General features: G+C 55.6%; 4 protein-coding genes across 4 annotated transcripts; 3 read left to right on the forward strand and 1 right to left on the reverse strand.

Annotated features, from left to right (window-relative positions):
• Positions 1-4,171: 4,171 nt before the first annotated feature.
• On the forward strand, positions 4,172-4,366 carry ColSpa_03014 (uncharacterized protein; the record flags this gene model as incomplete). The annotated part of the gene is made up of 1 exon (XM_049269226.1): positions 4,172-4,366. One exon carries the CDS (start codon positions 4,172-4,174, stop codon positions 4,364-4,366), a length of 195 nt encoding a protein of 64 aa, XP_049125183.1.
• Positions 4,367-8,494: 4,128 nt separating this feature from the next.
• Positions 8,495-10,110, reverse strand: ColSpa_03015 (COP9 signalosome complex subunit 2; the record flags this gene model as incomplete). Its single annotated transcript, XM_049269227.1, has 4 exons — positions 8,495-9,069; positions 9,156-9,711; positions 9,774-9,993; positions 10,067-10,110. 4 exons carry the CDS (start codon positions 10,108-10,110, stop codon positions 8,495-8,497), a joined length of 1,395 nt encoding a protein of 464 aa, XP_049125184.1.
• Positions 10,111-10,539: 429 nt separating this feature from the next.
• On the forward strand, positions 10,540-11,835 carry ColSpa_03016 (pre-mRNA-splicing factor CWC25; the record flags this gene model as incomplete). The annotated part of the gene is made up of 1 exon (XM_049269228.1): positions 10,540-11,835. The coding sequence occupies one exon, from the start codon at positions 10,540-10,542 to the stop codon at positions 11,833-11,835; it is 1,296 nt and encodes a 431-aa protein (XP_049125185.1).
• Positions 11,836-15,219: 3,384 nt separating this feature from the next.
• Positions 15,220-16,149, forward strand: ColSpa_03017 (GTP-binding protein RHO3; the record flags this gene model as incomplete). The annotated part of the gene is made up of 5 exons (XM_049269229.1): positions 15,220-15,269; positions 15,350-15,400; positions 15,484-15,533; positions 15,638-15,745; positions 15,779-16,149. The coding sequence occupies 5 exons, from the start codon at positions 15,220-15,222 to the stop codon at positions 16,147-16,149; spliced, it is 630 nt and encodes a 209-aa protein (XP_049125186.1).
• Positions 16,150-16,865: the final 716 nt, after the last annotated feature.

The raw sequence follows: 16,865 nt of genomic DNA on the forward strand, positions 1-16,865 counted from the left end.
TGGAGCAGCAAAACCCTCGTGGACATGACGAGTGTGCTGGAGAAGAAGAAAAAAGACGGGGAGAGTCAAATGGAAACGAGGAATGAGACGAATGAGCCTGATGACCCTGGTTCGGGGTCGGGCCTGGCCCGGTCTGGCGTGGCCGGGTCTGCATCATGCTTTCCTGCAAGTCGTCGATTGGCCCGTATGCTCGTCTCGTCGACAATCCCTCAGTCAAGCCAAGGGGGCAAGATGAGCGGCGGGAAAGGCAGGGGGATTCCATCGGGCGGAATGCAGCGGCAAGTTACAACAAAGACATCGTGATATCGCGTAGGGGGGGATGCTGGATGTTGTCGGAGCGCTTGGCTGCTGCCATATCTGCGGCCCCTCCTCATATCCGTCTGTGATACGCAAAGAACATGGGTCTAATGTGTTGCGTCGCCTTGGAAGTGTCCCGAGGCCATCGTAGTGGCTTGCTGCCGGTTTGTAATCTCGATGGGTGGATGAACGAAGGCAGAGTGAGAATGGGTCGTTGTGGTTCAAAAATTGAAACCTCAGGAGCCTTTCCCGTCGTGGGCGGAGGCTTACCCAGGTTTATTCGATTTGTGGAGACACACCGTCAGACGGGACCTGTCTGCCAAAGGGCAAGAGGCAAAGACAGCAGCCCCTTCCTCGCCGTTTTTATCTATTTTTTTATCTTTGTACTTGGGTACAGGGATAAGTCGAGGAAAGAACCGACAAAGGCCAAAACATCCAGAACTTGGGGGCAAGAGCAACAATCAATCGTTGAAGAGGAAAGCGCGGTTAGGTATCACTGACATCCGACCACCAACCTAGGGGATTCCCGCTTCGTCCATCATCCATCCTCTCCCACTCGCGAACATGCCCTGCCCAGCTCGGAAGACGCCTATCGGCTCTCGAGGCTCCAGGTCTCTTTCTCTCTTCTCTGTCTCTTCGGTCCCTTCAGCATGAGGCCTTTCGACCGACAACCGCATCGTTATCACCTCGGAGCCCCCCTGTCCATCAGGAACACCAGAGAGCGAACCCACAACCATGCGCAGCATGCAGCAACCCCCAAACCACCTGATGAATAAACGATACAATCCCTCCCAGCGCCCGGCCTCTGTGAAGCAGTCCCCCGGCACAAGGCTTCGTACGAGCGAGCATGTTGCATTACTTGCCTGGCGCCAGCTAGCATGTTGGAGAACGAATACACACAAGAGAGCCGAGCTCCTCGACAGTGATGCAAGGGTGGCATTCTAGGTAAACACCGAGCCGGGGGAGGGCCCTGTATTTCACCGTTCAAACTAGCAAGGGACTAGGTTGAAGGGGCTCGCTACTCGTCCGCTCACGCCCGCCAGCCCGCCATCCGTGGTCGTCGATGAGAAATCGCAGGGATGGCACAAGCCTTTGGCATCAGCACGATGCACCGTCCATCGTTCAAGGCGCAGTGCCAGTGCCATACAAGACCACCCTGAGAACCGTGGTACCCCTCGGCATCCGAGCACCTTATCCGTACTTGCCCAAGATACGATGGCATTCACCACTCTCACGGTACGTACAGGGCGTACGCACGCACACACCCGCTGTGCTGCTGTGGGTAACTGGTTGCCCATGTTGTACCTAGCCGTCGCGCTGATCCACGTCCTTTCATCGTGATCCTCGAACTTGTCCTGCAGCACTACTGGTTACGGTGTCCAGCACAATCTCCGACTTGTTTGGTTCTCTATCTCCATCTCTTGGTCCTGGAAATGTATCTCTGCTCCACAAAACGTCAGATATTACTTTGCGAGGCCACTGGTTCTAAGCAAAGCAGCATCTTCAGTCACGGACGGAAAACCAATCGTTGGAGCCGTCAAACGACAACCATGGTCATTGACAGCGCATCAGGGTAGATGTTGCGGCTATGTCCTGTCGCCACAAGTACTGAAGCAGTCTCCGCGGGAGAGATCACTACCTAGGCCTTCGCTTGTTCTCTCGCCAGCCCCTTGTAACCTCTTGTCCGTCAAAAATGTGATAAAAAGTGGGCAAGGGTGAAGAGACACGCAGGAAGCGGGACAGCCACGGCGACGACAAAGTCAATGTGGGCTACCGATTTCCACTGAGCTTGTAGCCTCAGAGAAGGCACAATCCCCATCCTCTCTGGCCTTTTCTTTCTTTCTTTCTTTCTTTTTTCTTCTTCTTTTTTCTTGCTGTCCTTACCGAGAACCGCCAGTGGCCGGCTCTCACCTCGACTCCATGTTCTGACCGCTCAGCGTCCGGCGTCGTCCCCCAACAAACCTAGGGCCGCCAATGGTCGCGTTAGCCTGCCGTTCTGCTTCAACCTAGCTGGACTAACGTTCTCACGAGAACCGGTTTACACTAAAAAAAATTAGCCGGGCGCGCTCTGCCGCGCTCACTTTGACATGGGAACACACCCGTCACTGGCGGCCGGCTGATGGCGGCCGCTGCCGTACTTCGGCTGCAACGGACTGATGTTCTCCACGGACAACTTTTTGATATGCCAGCCGCGTCCACCACTTAGCTTTCACCTCTGACTGGAGGGACTAGCGTCCTAGGATGCTCGACGGTATACGGAATGCTTCTCAATGCAACGCTCCCGCCGTTGGCTGCAACCTTGACAACTGTCCGTTTGGAGGCTACTAACATGCAGCTCTTCACACTTCACACTTTGGGAGCAACCGGACATGGCCAAGCCCGGTACTTCCCAGCATCCAGGGGCAAGCGTGCGTCGCCACGTTTTTTCTCACGGACCCAGCTACGGTGGAAGAAGGCCATGTAAGTTGAGGTGGAGATCGGCGACATGAATTGCCGTTTGGCGAAATTGGGCGGCGTCCCTGAACGCAAACACTAGCTCAGCCGTTTCGGCAAAATCTGGCTGCACACAAGGCGATGAGGACAGCCCAGAAACAGGAAATATTGGCCTTGACGCGAGGCATCGGCGCAGGAGTATAGGCCTTGATCGAGTTTTCCCTCCTCCCTGAAAAATCATCTCCACCAGCTCCATGCCGGTGCATACCTTGAAGACGACGTCTCCCACCGTCGATCACTATACTTCATCATCCAGCAGCAAATCCTACTGTATACCAGATTCATGACAATGGAGTCTGTCTCAAGGGGGCGGAGGTCAATAGGCAAGGTACAGACTGGAAAACCATTTTCGAAAATGGCGACAGCTAAGTCGAGTTCGATGCAATCTAAGCACTCAATTTTGGGTATTTCGTTACTTGGCCTACACGTGTACCCCAGCGAGTCACACCCTAGCTCACCGGAGTACCACCGGATACCACTTTATTAGAGGAGCCGTGGTGTGCTTCGCGTCCGACACTTGCTTCGGCCCCGATCAGCCCAGAATGGCCAGCGGAGTGTACCAACATGGCGTGGCCAATGGCGCGCGACCTGGTCATCATGGTTGGCCTCTACAAAAGTGCGTGACTGGGTACGATGCGAAGCGTTTCACGGGTCGCCTGAGCTGTACAGCAACCCACACGAAGGTCAATCAAGGCTAAAGTCTGTAACGCACTCGAGATTGTCAAGGCGGTTCCTGCTCGCGGGTGGAGTGCCCATCGAGGTCCATCGAGGTCCCCATCGCGAATCTGATATTGCATTCTTGGCCAAGACGCTCGAACCAAACGCCACCATGGGCGGTTGATAGTGCAGAGTTACGGATACTCTGTCACTCAGGACCCATCTTCACCGTATCCTCATATCAGCACGGGTCGAAAGTTTTGCGCCGCAAGCGCAAAAGAAGAATAAAAATAAAATCCAGCAGCATAAATGACCAACTCATCAATAATTTCAATGGCTGTCCAACTTAAGCCAGACCCGAAAAACATCAATTATCCCCATCAGAGGCATATCCAAGGCGTAGTCAACACCTGATGGGCGCCAAAGGGTTTGAAAACCGCGACCCATCGGGATAACTGAAATCCAGTACGACAGAACCACTCGGCAGACGCTCTTTACCAGTTTTGCGGACTTCCTTGTCAGAATCTGGCAAGCCCAAGCGGCGTGAGTCCAAGAGTCTCAAGTCATATTCCTTCCATGCGGCTAACTGGGGCTGTGGAGTTGCTGGACGGCCTGTTCCGCGCACGATTGTCCGTGAGACCTGCAACATGGGGGTTTTTACAAAGGGAAATCCAATTCGACATTGTGCATTTTGCAAATGCGGTCTTTGCGGTACCGTGAAAACATGGAGACGCCTCAGGATCTGCGCCCGCCGTCCGTCCTGGACTGCTACCCAACGGTTAACGCTAGAACAAAATCTGGGTTCGTGAACAACCACTGGTTGCTGTTCGTCGAGTCAGACCAGCATCAACTGCAACTGTCATTTCTCATCGAGATTGTGACGGCCCTGGGAAGCTTGGCAACCTCCAACGTGGTATGAGCTGGCTACCAAGACGACGATTCCAGCGAGCGCGGAGGCGATCCAGACACTTCATTATCTCGAACGGCCTTCTTACTTGTCCGCACAAGAGCTCTGCAGGACGGGTCAGGGAGAAATGGCACTAAGACTCTTGGCACACGACACAACCACGTAACAAATCGAGCATGGGGGGAAGGACCCTACATGCCCACTGGATCTCGTCTGGCCAGTCTCGTTACTTAAAGGAGGCTTCATTAGGCTTGTGATACAAGCTGCGTCAGGCACACCAATCCCAAACCAGATAAGAGCAAGAACGAGATGCAATAGTGTCCAGCCCAACATTGAACCATCACAAACCTCATACAACTGGGAGAGACGGCGATCAAGGCTTAGCTGCGAACAAGGCATCAACCGCCCCAGGCGACACACCCGCCCTGAAGGCACCTAGTCGCCGTTTTACCCATAGAGTAGTCGACGGTCGCATGCTTGGGTGGAAATGAACCGGTCGAGAACCAACGACAACGCGAGTCGGAAACATGTAGCCTGCTGGCACTTCAAAAAGCACAAGTCTGTACTGCACTTCAAACAATAGACACCAATGGTCACGCCTCTCGTCGGAGGGCGGACAGGGTGTTTGCTGTTGGCCGCGTTCATGTCGAGCTCAGAAGTCGAGAGAGGCCAACCCCAAGCCCTATGCCCCTGGTACCCCGTCCACGCTATCGCAGATCCGTCCTAAGGCGGGATCCTAGTGTTTACCTACACCTACAAGCTACAAGTGCACCATCCTCAATTGCCCAAGTAATACCAACTTGGCATGAAGGGGAAGGAAGACATGTGAAGGACAAGGCTAGCATGCGAACCCGAGCATTTTCAAGTCCGCCAGCCCGAGAAGACCAATCGTGTCTCTTGAAAGAAGTATTTGCATACCAAAGTCCCTGACGCTTATCTCTTTAGAGATCAGGATCGAGTTTATGGATTCTGCTGAGGCTGGAAAGATCAAGTACGATGAGCTACATGGGATTTCTAAAGTTATCAGCTCGTCAACAGCGTTGCGTCAGCGGCCTTCCGTTATCCCGCTCAGACATCCGCGTGAGGTTCACCCGCGCTGCCAGTCCTCTCCATTGCTTGCATGATGCACGCACAGCCTGCCAGTACCTTGAGTTATGAGTAACGGAGGGACGAAGAGGGCAGATTCGGCCGGAGCTGACAGGCCCATCTCTACCGTAGACCGTCACTTCCTTCTCACCTTGTGAAGCATCTACCATGCAGGTGCACAGCTGGGCTGCACGAAATATCCCTTTGCCCTCTCCTGATGAAAGGGCTTCCAAATTAAATACGGATCTTGGCGGTATGACACCTTATGCTTTGGCGCACTTGACCCCTGTGCGCGCATATTGAGGATGATCGTTTGGCCTGCCTCTCTCCTTGGGTCCGCAACTTTTGCCTCTCGCTTTTTCTAGACCGCGACGAAGGAACTTCAAGCCCCGAATTCTCATCGGTGTGGATCTAGAGGCCAAACGATGCCGCTAACCTTGTATCCTACTCATTGTCTCCTGCGTAGGCGAGCCAGCTATGCCTGCGTGGATCAGCCGTCGAAGCCCGGGGCTGCGAAAAGCAACGAGTTGGGCCTCTTCAGTCCTACGAGCACCAGCGCAATACCAACAACAACACGCAGCTGTCGGTACTTTGAAGTTGCTAAGTTGAACGGCCCAGTTGCCACTGCATAAAATGCTAGTTACTCACGGGAAACCCTTCGGGACCTTGGCCGCAAGCTGCGAAAGTCTCAGTCAACGTCAGTAAGGACACCCGCGTAGTTTCACAAGCTGCAAGGTCTTCAAAGGCACCACGCGACCGGCGTCCTTTTCAAATATGAGAGAAACTATTAAAACAACCATCATCAGGTTGACAGTCGTCGGGATTGGTCGTATACCGCCTCGCGGGTGACACAAAACCACCCGCAGAACCCCCTCAACGGAGAAAGCCACCGGCGTGGCGTTCTTCTTTCGTTCCAACCATCCTACCACGAAATTGCTGTATGCAAGCGTCCTTCATGCAGACAAACACCCGCTCGTCCAAACATATCGCAGCAAATACTTACTCGCCTCCGACCACGGACCACGTTAGTTCCGCGGGCAGCTGGCTCTGGCCGCTTGCCTCCTCCTGCTCCTCCTCTTCTTCGTCCTTCTCGCTTCGTGTGCTGTGCAACTCGGCTACATCGTCCAATCATCGAGCTGCCAAACTTCGTCACGATGCAGAGCCGTCGTCGCGACCGCCCCAGGCCAGACTCGCCGCTCACCTCGTCACGGCGTTGAGTCTGCATTCGCCTTGCAATCGGCCGAGAGAGGGGGGCCACTAGGTCATGAAGAGCAGACGACGTGCCCACACCCCTGCTGCAGTCTGCCCACCACTGCATTGTACTAAACAAGTTCGCCCATTCCGCTTCCAGTGCAGGCGTTTGAGTGGGCGAGCGAGTCTCTCTCTCCGATCGCATCCTTGACACTGCAACTGAAGTGGTTACACGGGGAAGGTCATAACGGAGGCGAAGTTACCTCATGGGCATGCCATGGCCAACATCTGCTTCCAGAGTAGAATGCGGTGGTGTCTTTGGATAACAACGGTTGGACAAAAACAAAGACATACGTCATGCGGTGCGAGGTGACAGGTGCCAAAGCAAAACCTCCGGCTGGGGTTCGACCAGACGTATCCTGCATGCTAAGCTCCTGTGTGAACAGCGGAAAAGAAACAGAGTTGACCTCACGACACCGCCGAGACGATCTGCGGTGGACAATGACGGCTAACGTTGGAAGGGGGGAAGAGGCGCAACAAAGTCGGTCGGCACCACTCTCCAGACCGGCAGCACGACCAGGGCAAGGGTGAGTAAAGTTCTGGGTCTTGATGCTACGCTGCCAGGAACCATCGGCACCATCCCGCGTTTGCATCGGCGGGCGAGCGAGCCGCGGGCACTCTTTACTACCCTGCCTGATGATGTGCAGAGTCTGTTCCTCCGATGTTGCTTGCTCGCGACGCCCACCGTCCGCTGGCGCAGCTCACACGAAACGAAGACCGGACGGTAAGACGGCTGCAGTATTAGACGGTGAGAGATCAAACTGAGGAGGTGGTAATTTTTTTCACGACCTGCCAAGTCCGCCTGAGCGAGCTGGGACAGCCGCCATCGCGTCCCGCCTAGCCGTTGTGCTCATCGGCTGCGACCCTGCCGGCGAGGCGGCCGGGGGGGGCCAAAACTTAATCTCTGCTCTATTGTCTGCGCGTTGGAACTCTCTTTTTCCTACTCTGACCTTCAATGCTCCTGGCGGAGACGAGGACGTCGTATTCCGGTATGCATCAGAGCAGGTGAGGAAGACCTTGACGTTCGAACCGAGATGAGAGAGAGAGAATAAGAGCGGGGTTGTTCGGCTTGCGTCTGGATCGTCGAGTGCTGGGGGCAAATATAGCACATACTATTCGAGTTACCCAGTGTGTCAGAGGCTTTGTGTCTTTGTATTGTTCGTCGTGGTTCCCTACACACAAGTCTGCACAGCTGTACGGAGGGAGGGAGAGGGAGGGATGGAGACCCGAGAAAATCGTTTGATTATTCTATGCGAGCAACGCAAACCTGCAAGGCCGACCCGCTGCGGAAGCCATCTCTCAAAAGTCCCCGCGGGCTGTCGTCAACCATGATCCCTTACTCTCTCTCCCGCCCCAGCCTCCCTTCTTTTGGTTCTCTCTCATGCCCTCCACTTCCGGGGTTCCACGAGGTCCAGAAAAGTCTTGACGGATCAGGCAAGTTGCAGCGGCAAGATGCTTCTAACCCCTTCCCTGCTCAAGAAAAGGAGAATTGGCGCCCCCACCTCGTCCACTGACCGGCACAGATGCTGTGGCTATCCGTGGATGCAATGGCGGGAAATATGATTTTGTTTGTTTGGGGGCCGGTGTTTTGGTATCTTCTAAAATCCTTGATTCTGCTTTCTCACGCTCTCTTTCTCACCGGCGCTTTGCCGCGATTAACCTCAAAAAGGGCCTCATGTGTATTTCCGTCGCCTGCCGTGTCGAGTAAACAGATGGAAGCCAGCATTTACCAAGCAAGTCTATCCGCTCCATCTGCCCATACACACCGGCCCATGCTCATACTTGTGCTCATGCTCATGCTCATCATGTCCACAACGGCATCACGCCCTTGCCTTTTCGTCCGGGTCCACGCGGGTGACCCCGCGGGCCGCTGCTTCTGGGCGTCATGCCGCCACCCATCATCTCCATAGTTTGCTCATCGGTGGGGAAGTCGGTTGACCGGAAGCCATCACCCTCCTTGAACACAGTCGTGTAGAGGCTCGAGACGGACTGTGTAAGCTCGTACAACGCTTTGGTGCGGTCGCTATCCGCGTCCGACTGGATCTCGAGTGTGCCGGCCTGCTGGTCAATTTTGCCGTCGATCTTGCCGTCGACGATCAGGAAGCCAAGGATGTCCTGGACCTCGGGCTCCGAGATCTTAAGCTGCTTTGCGATCCAGGCGAGCTTCATTCGCGTGTAGGGTGCAATGAGCTTGACGACGCCCTTGGTGCGCATGTTGCGCGTCACCTCGTCAATGTTCTCGGCGATGAAGGGGTCGGCGAGGATGTCTTGGTTCTTTTGGAGGACGTTCTCGTAGGCATGGACGTCGTCGCGCTGGTAGGCGTCCACTAGTTCCGTCATGGCAGTAATCCGGGGTCCTGCTTGTATGGCTTCGTCTCCTGCGAGTCAAAGGGGTTGATGGTCGACTTAACCAGCATGGTCGTGAGAAGCAGGTACTTCAGCACCTGGATGCGCTGGAGCGAACCGGCCTCGTCGTAGTTGCGGAAGGACTCGAAGAAGTCTGTCTGCGCCTCGGCCCAGTTCTCCTCGCTCATGTGCATTTTGCCACCGCACTCACGAATGATGCCCATGATTTTAGGATGAGGAACAGCCGATCTGACCTTCAGGGCACGCTGGTAGAGACGTTTGAGCTGCTTGTTGTTCTTGGTCTCGGCGTGCATCTGGATCTCGAGGGCATATATCTCCATAGAATACGTGCCCTTGCTGGGATCGTCGCTGCCGTCTTCTTTCTGACAAGCTCTGTGCAGATCCCGCAGCTTCTTGGTGACCGTATTATAATCCTTTCGGTCGAGCAGGAGTTTGGCGAGTTTGATGTTCGTCTTGAGCCACAACCTCTCGTTGTTCGTGCTTTGGAAGCTCTCGAGCGTGAGCGAGTAGAACTTCTCGACACACGCCACTGCCTTGGGCCCATCTGACCCCTTTTCAATGTAATCCAGCATGTTGTTGATCGACTTTTCGGAGTAGTTCCTCGTCACGGCCGACTTGACATACGTCAGTAGCTCGGCATAGTGCTCTGTCGCCTGGTCTCAGGGTCAGCATTTGCTGTCTATTGAGAGATTTCGCTCCGAAGTCCCGGCCTTACCTTTTCATATTGTCCCAGCTTGAACTCAAGTTTTATGGCTTGCTTCAGTCCTTTGAAGCCCCATTCGCCCTTTTCCTCTTCTAATGGTGGTATGCCCAGAAATTCGACAATGGCATCCTCGGGATCGGTGACTTTCAGCTGCTTCGCATTGTAGTATTTGTTCTCGATGCCGACATCTCCGGAATCCTCGTCGTCGTCTTCCTCGTACTCGAAGTCGTACCTAATCTGTGGTTAGCTCCGGCGATTCCCACGATGGTTACGGGGCGCTGAGGTCCCAGTTGAGGAAAGCTCACTGCTCCTCATCCGACTCCTGCATGAAGTCTTCGTCGTCAGACATGTTGGCAGATGCTGATGAGTTGGCGCAAGACGAGGAGTTAGATTACGGCTGTGAGTTGACTGGAGGAATCCTTGACGCAGGATCGCGAGGGGAGAGAAGTTGACGATGCTCGGTTTGTTGTTGGAATTGAATTGTAAGGCTAATCGATTGAAGTGCCAGGCAGGTGCAGCTGGGCGTGGGACGTTGGAGGCGGGGGAGCTTATCGATTGGCGGACCCACCAAGCGCGTCCGATTGCGCACTGGCCAGTCAGGCGGGAGGCAACTTTTCCATGTTCCCGACCATCTAGTCGTACCCAGCCGCACCAGCCTTTCATCTACCGACAACTCGAATTTCAATCAACGACACCCATCAGCAACGCTTTTCCACGTCGCGCATCCCCATAAGCCTGCCGAACCACATTACGACACCCTGCGAGAACAGTCGGCAACATGGGTGGCGATCTCAACCTGAAGAAGAGTTTCCACCCTTCCCTCATCAAGAACCAGGCCAAGGTCTGGGAGGAGGAACGGAAGGCCCTCGATGAGCGCAAGAAGACGCAGCAGAGAATCAACGAGCTAAAGGAGGAGCGCGAGCGCGAAGAGCTCCAAAAGAAGCTTGAGGCCGCCGGGCACACCAAACGAGTCGATCGCGTCGAGTTTCTCTACAGCGGCCCTACCGATGGACAGACCGGCACGACGGAGGAGCGTGAGAGCTACCTCCTTGGCAAGCGCCGCATCGACAACCTGCTGAAAGGCACGGAGCACAAGAACCTGGAGAAGCAGGCTGGCCAGGAGAGTTTCATGGCATTGCAGACGGCCAACACAGCAAGGGACACAGCAGCCAAGGTCCGGGAAGACCCCCTGCTCGCCATCAAGAGACAAGAGCAAGCTGCCTACGAGGCGATGATGAATGACCCCATCAAGCGTCGACAACTGCTGGCGTCTATGGGTATGGCGGATGACAAGTCAAAGTCAAGGTCCAAGGACAAGGAAGAGAGGCACAAGAGGAGGCATCATCACAGACATCGCGACGGCGACGACGATAGAGACAGGCACCGGAAGAGGCGGCGGTCATACTCCAGGTCCAGAAGTCCGCGCCGTCGGAGGGACGACCCTGAAGATGGAGACCGCCACGAGAGACAGCGGCGTCGCAGCGACTCCGAGAACAGACATAGCCACCGCCGCAGACGGGTTTCGAGATCGAGGTCGCCACGCAGACGCGATTCTGGCGACAAGGACGACTATGACAGACGAGACCGTCGCGACCGCCGGGAGGACCGCGAACGACAACGGCCTGCGTCGGTTTCCGACGAAGATCGCGCCATTAGAAGACGAGAGAGGTCACCCCGACGCAACGACAGGCGAGACGATCGAAACGGAGACGCGTCAAGGTCTCGGGGTCCCAGAAACTACGACAATCGGCGGCAAGACCGAGACAGACAACCCGATGGCCGTGCCAACGGTGGTAAAGAGGCGGATGATCAGGCTGCAGACGAGGAAAGGGCACGGAAGCTGGCGGCTATGCAGGCTGCAGCTTCTGATCTGGACACCGACCGAGTACGCCGTTTGGCGGCGCTGGAGGAACGAGAGAAGGCCGCGCGGGAAGCCGACAACCAAGCACGAGAGCGGTCGTCCAAGTACGGCGACAGAGAGTTCGTCAACGGTCTCCATCGCCAGGCCGGCAACATGAGCTTGGGCGAGAGGATGGGGCGGGGCAGGCAAGGCTTACAGAAGGACGACGACTGAGAGGCTGGCTGACGCGCGGATCACCTTGCAACCCACTTGGCCAGAGAAAGACGATGCTTTTGCGGAGCATACAACGGAAGATGTGAACCAGAGTGTGGGGTCTACTTGTCTAGCTCGAACGCAGAATAGCGGGCGCCGGGAACGAGGGGACGGGCCTTGGCAGCACTGGCCAACTGATCGCCTATGCATGGCCCGACGGGAAGGTGGCTGAAATAGGACTCTGGCGACGAGGGGTTTTTGGGATACGATCCTCCGCATAACAAGTCGGGGGACCTGTGTTTTTCCAGCAGCACGTCACCGAGCGTGCTTCTAGAATGTCGACGACATGCGCCTTACAAAGAGAGAGAGAGAGAGATGGTGGGTGAATTAGCATAGGAATCGAATACCCAGTGGAATGACAGTGACCGATCCCCGGGGGACAAAAGAATGACCGCATTCCAGTCTCGTTGATTACATCATGGCAGGAGGATGTTCTGTTGCGCAGTTTGTGAAGTCTAATGGCAGGCCATCCCAGGCAACGAGCGGCGCTCGTCAGGGGAATCCATTGAGCACAGTCGCAAGAGGGTAAGACCTTGGCGGAAAGATGGGGGATTCAATCGTGAGACAGAGTGGCAAGACGGCGCTTGGCGCAGGGCGACGAGCGTCGCAACACTCGGCTGTGCCTCACGGTTCAATGCGCAGCGTTGCGTCTCCAGGGAGGCTGACCATGACACCTGCCCTAACTGGCGAGGAAGCTCTTGGTCGAATGGCTTCCTCGAAACGAGTCCTTGGAACTAGTCCTCGGAACGAGGCTGAGTGAGGAGGGGTAATGAGGGGTGGTGAGGGGGTGGTGCAGAAGGAGATTTTGGAATGCTTTCCAACGATGAAGTCAACGGCATCCCCATCGCACTCTGGATGGCAGGAAACGGACGCAAACGGTGGAGGTCGGAGGGCCAGGCCAGGTTGGATGGCGTGGGCCTGGGCGGCCTGGCTGACTGGCTGGGCCTACAACTATGTGCTGCGTAGTAAGTTGCGGTCTCTGTCTGTCCGAATCGCCGCTCTCGGGGCTTCTTTCGCGTCGAGCTTCGGCGCTTTGCGGCGGCAGTGCGGCCGGGATATGCCTGTTCTAGATGGTGGTGATCCCTGGGCTCACAACGGAGTTTTTCAGTTAAAGCAGTGAAGTTTGTTTGTTTTGACAGGACAGAGGTGGATATTCCTTGGTATTTGGAGACGGGCAATGACGATATCGGGGGCGGCGAATGAGTCGTACAGGCAGTCCTTTATGGAGTTGAGCGGTTTAAACGACAGGGAGGGTTGGCAGGAGGTTGTTGAAGGACGCAAAACGGGGGAGGACTGCAAGTCGGATTTCTAGGCGGATGTGTTGAGATGAGACGAGGTCGAAAATAGAACGAGGACATGAGCAAACATTTCGAGTTGCATATGTGGGTGAGAGCGAGAGCTGGACCGAGTGTTTTTTGGTAAGGTTTAGACATAGAGGTCGGGGGATTTCGACGATAATCTGAGTCTGCGATCTGACAAGTTGCACCAAGCCGGGCGAAAAGGCCGGAAGCGAGGCAACCATCCCCATAGTATTCGAACGCCAACGCAGCCGGACCCCGAAGGACCGTACCCAGCTGAGTGGTGGCTTACTGCGGGCTTTGCAGGTACCTCTGCTTGGGTTCTTGTGTGTGACGGTACATGATGGAGGGACAGATGCAGATGCCCCTCTTGCAGGATGTCTCATACAGGCACCAGAGCGGCTTTCACGGACTCGGGCTGAGGGGCTTCGGGGATCCCTCGAGCGCCACCGCACTACGGCCATGTCGTGGCCATTGTTGTGGAAGGGAGACAGAGAGAGAGGGGGGGGACAAACGCCCAATCCCTATTGGTGAGATGGCGCTTTCTTCAGTCGAGTAGTCAAGAAGCTCAAAGTGAAGAAGACCTGGAGGTCCTTGCCCTGAGGCTCAAGCGGGTCATGATTGGCTTATCGGCAGGGGGGATTGGCGGGTGAGAGATTTCTCTCCTACATGGATATAGGATGGGAGGTGATGATGATGCCTTCTGTTTCTTTTTTTTTTCTCTGCCGGATGTCTGCAATCCGATAGTGCATGCAGGCGAGCCCGCGCGCGTGCTGTTGTGTGGCGGGGAATCCTCTACTCTACCCCTTGTGCAGCTGGATGAACCGTGATGATGATGTGCTGCGCTCAGCTCAGGGTCAGGAGGGCCCTCGGATTGGGCGACTCTGCGAGAGAGAGAGGCTAGGCAAGTGGGTAGAGAGCGCAGTGCGGTACCTATGTAAGGTGGTCAAAGTTGCGAGGAGCGGAGGCGCTCAGTCAGTGCCAGTGACATTCATCAATTGAGTGTCTCGTCCCCATCTGGCCTCGTTTGTTTCCCTGGAGTGTGGGTTCAATCAACGCTGCCCCTGGTCCCTTTTCCCTGCCGCCGTCGGCGCTTGTGTTGTGTGCTGGGAGACGGAGAGAGACAAGAGTGCGAATAGGTACCTCCTCTGGTATGTGCCTCCCGTACCTCCCGTACCTAGGTACCCCGTAGTTCAGTGTCTAATTCCATGTGTCCCACCTCCTGGCTGGCTGCTTGCCCCTTCCAGTCGTTCCCCATCCAGCTGTTGCAGTGGGCTCCTTCCTTCCCTCCCCTTCCCTCCCAGTCCAGTCCAGCCTAGTCTAGTCCAGTCCACTTTCGGTCCCAGCGCCCCTTCCCTCGCATTTCCTCCCAGGCGGACCCCAGCAACAGAGTGCTTGACCCTGTCCGTTCTTGGTCTTTTTCTGCGGCCCTTCTGACTTCATCTCCGCCAATTGAGCAGCGTATCATTCCCCAGCCCAATTTCCCGCTCCTGCATCTCTCAATCCCCCATTTCACTGCAACTGCAACTTGCAACTACTCACTTTTACCTCACTTTTGCTTCACATCCAGCGTCGCTCCGGTTTGTTCTGGCCCTTCCTCTCCAGAAAAGGCACTGTTGCACTGTCAAACTGCGTACCTTCCTTACTTCTTTTGTCCCCCCGCCATTCCTCTGCCTCCCCCCCAAAGGAAACCGGCCGTACCTTCCCTCTGGCGTTGCCATCCATCCAAGTTACTACCCTCTTAGGTCCTTCCCTGAGGCGCCCTTCAGCCTCTCTTTGTTACGCCTCCTTTTGTCGTCGTCGCACACCACCGTTCCAGATCCAGATCCAGCCGCAAACAACAATCACCTCTTTGGCAACTTCCCCTTGCTGATCGACCGACGAACCACAACCTGCAACCGATCTCGGCTTGCTGCCCGCCGACTTTTTTTTTTGCTTTCCTCGAACAAGCAAACCTCGTCGTATCCCGTCGACTCACCCTCATCTCCCCCCTAAACCCACCTTCTCGCAGCCCGATTCTTCACCCGATAACCACGAACTGCCTACCATGCCTTTGTGCGGAGGATCCAAGACCGTCCAGCGCAAGCTGGTTCTTCTGTGAGACCTGCTCCCCCCAATCTTTGTGTGTCGCTTGGGTGCGACCTGTGGACTCTGGCTGATTGATTTGCTTCCTCCAGCGGCGATGGCGCGTGCGGCAAGACATCGCTGTTGAACGTCTTTACCAGAGGGTAAGTTTGGCTTCTCTTCCTGGCCCACCAGCGGCTGGGGTTGCAAACCTTTCGATTGCGCTCCCGTTGCTGACTCGACCTAGCTACTTCCCGACTGTTTACGAGCCCACCGTCTTCGAGAACTATGTCCACGGTACGCGATCCTATTCCCAATATCCGCGAATGGCGCATTGTTGCCCGTTGCGATTTTCGCAACCCTCTTTTCGCCAAACTGCCTGCTGACGCCGAACCGGCTAGACATCTTCGTTGACAATGTCCACATCGAGCTTTCGCTCTGGGATACCGCTGGCCAGGAGGAATTCGACCGCCTCCGCAGCTTGTCTTACGGTAGGACCATCGACATGGGTGGGTCAAGCCACATTGACTAACTGGGCGCAGACGATACCGACCTTATCATGCTCTGCTACAGCGTCGACAGCAAGGACTCCCTCGAGAACGTCGAGAGCAAATGGGTTGGCGAGATCGCCGACAACTGCCCCGGCGTCAAGCTCGTCCTGGTCGCCCTCAAGTGCGATCTCCGCGAGGCCGACAACGAGGAGGAGGAGGGCACCGAGGGTCAGCAGCGCGAGAAGCGCCCCATGATCAACTATGAGCAAGGTCTTGAGGTCGCACGTCGCATCAACGCCCTCCGCTACCTCGAGTGCTCCGCCATGCGCAACCGTGGCGTCAACGAGGCCTTCACCGAGGCTGCCCGCGTCGCCCTCAGCGTCAAGAAGGACCGCGAAGAGTCCCAGTGCGTCGTCATGTGAGCGAAGTAGCACAGGAAGGCATGCGCTTCGCGCTTTCGGCATTCATCACTTTCTCACGACCACGGTCGAACTGGCGGACCTTGTTGCGGACGGGATCGGAATACCATTTTCAGTGTTGCACTCGGAAAGGCGTCGGCGTTCCCACGGATTGGACCTTTCAACCTCGAATTTGCACCCCTCGCATTACCCGACTATGTCTTTTTTATTGCAGCCCGCCCAGCTCCTTGGGCAGACGCGACCTTTTTCTTTCCCTTGTCGGCCACTCTACGGACCTGTGGTCGACACGACTTTCTCGATACCTCTGGGCACCGGCCACATTTGAGCAAAATTGTAAATACCCGTTTCGCTTCTCGATGCACATATGGGGTTGGGGGCCACCCTTCTTTTCTTCTCGTCGCTTTGGTCTTAATCGCGTATACAGACGGGCAGCATGGCCGCGGAGGAACGGCGTGCTTGGCAGTTGGCAGGTGGATGGCACACGCATGTGTTCTGGCTACTAGATTTCTCAGATGGGGGATGGCTGAAGCATTCAGCCCGTCTTCAGAATCCTTCATTGGCCCTTACAAGCAGAAAAAGTTGTCTTTAGATGATGTTTAATGAACTCAATCGTCCACACAAAATCCCAAGGTACTTGCTCGATGATTTGAGAGCTTTGAATTGAGCACGCTGGTTTCACCTTGACAGCCGGGTTCGAGGGACAGGCAAGGCTTTCGACA

Source organism: Colletotrichum spaethianum, assembly GCF_022836535.1.
Source record: "Colletotrichum spaethianum MAFF 239500 DNA, contig05, whole genome shotgun sequence".
Taxonomy (NCBI): Eukaryota; Fungi; Ascomycota; class Sordariomycetes; order Glomerellales; family Glomerellaceae; genus Colletotrichum; species Colletotrichum spaethianum.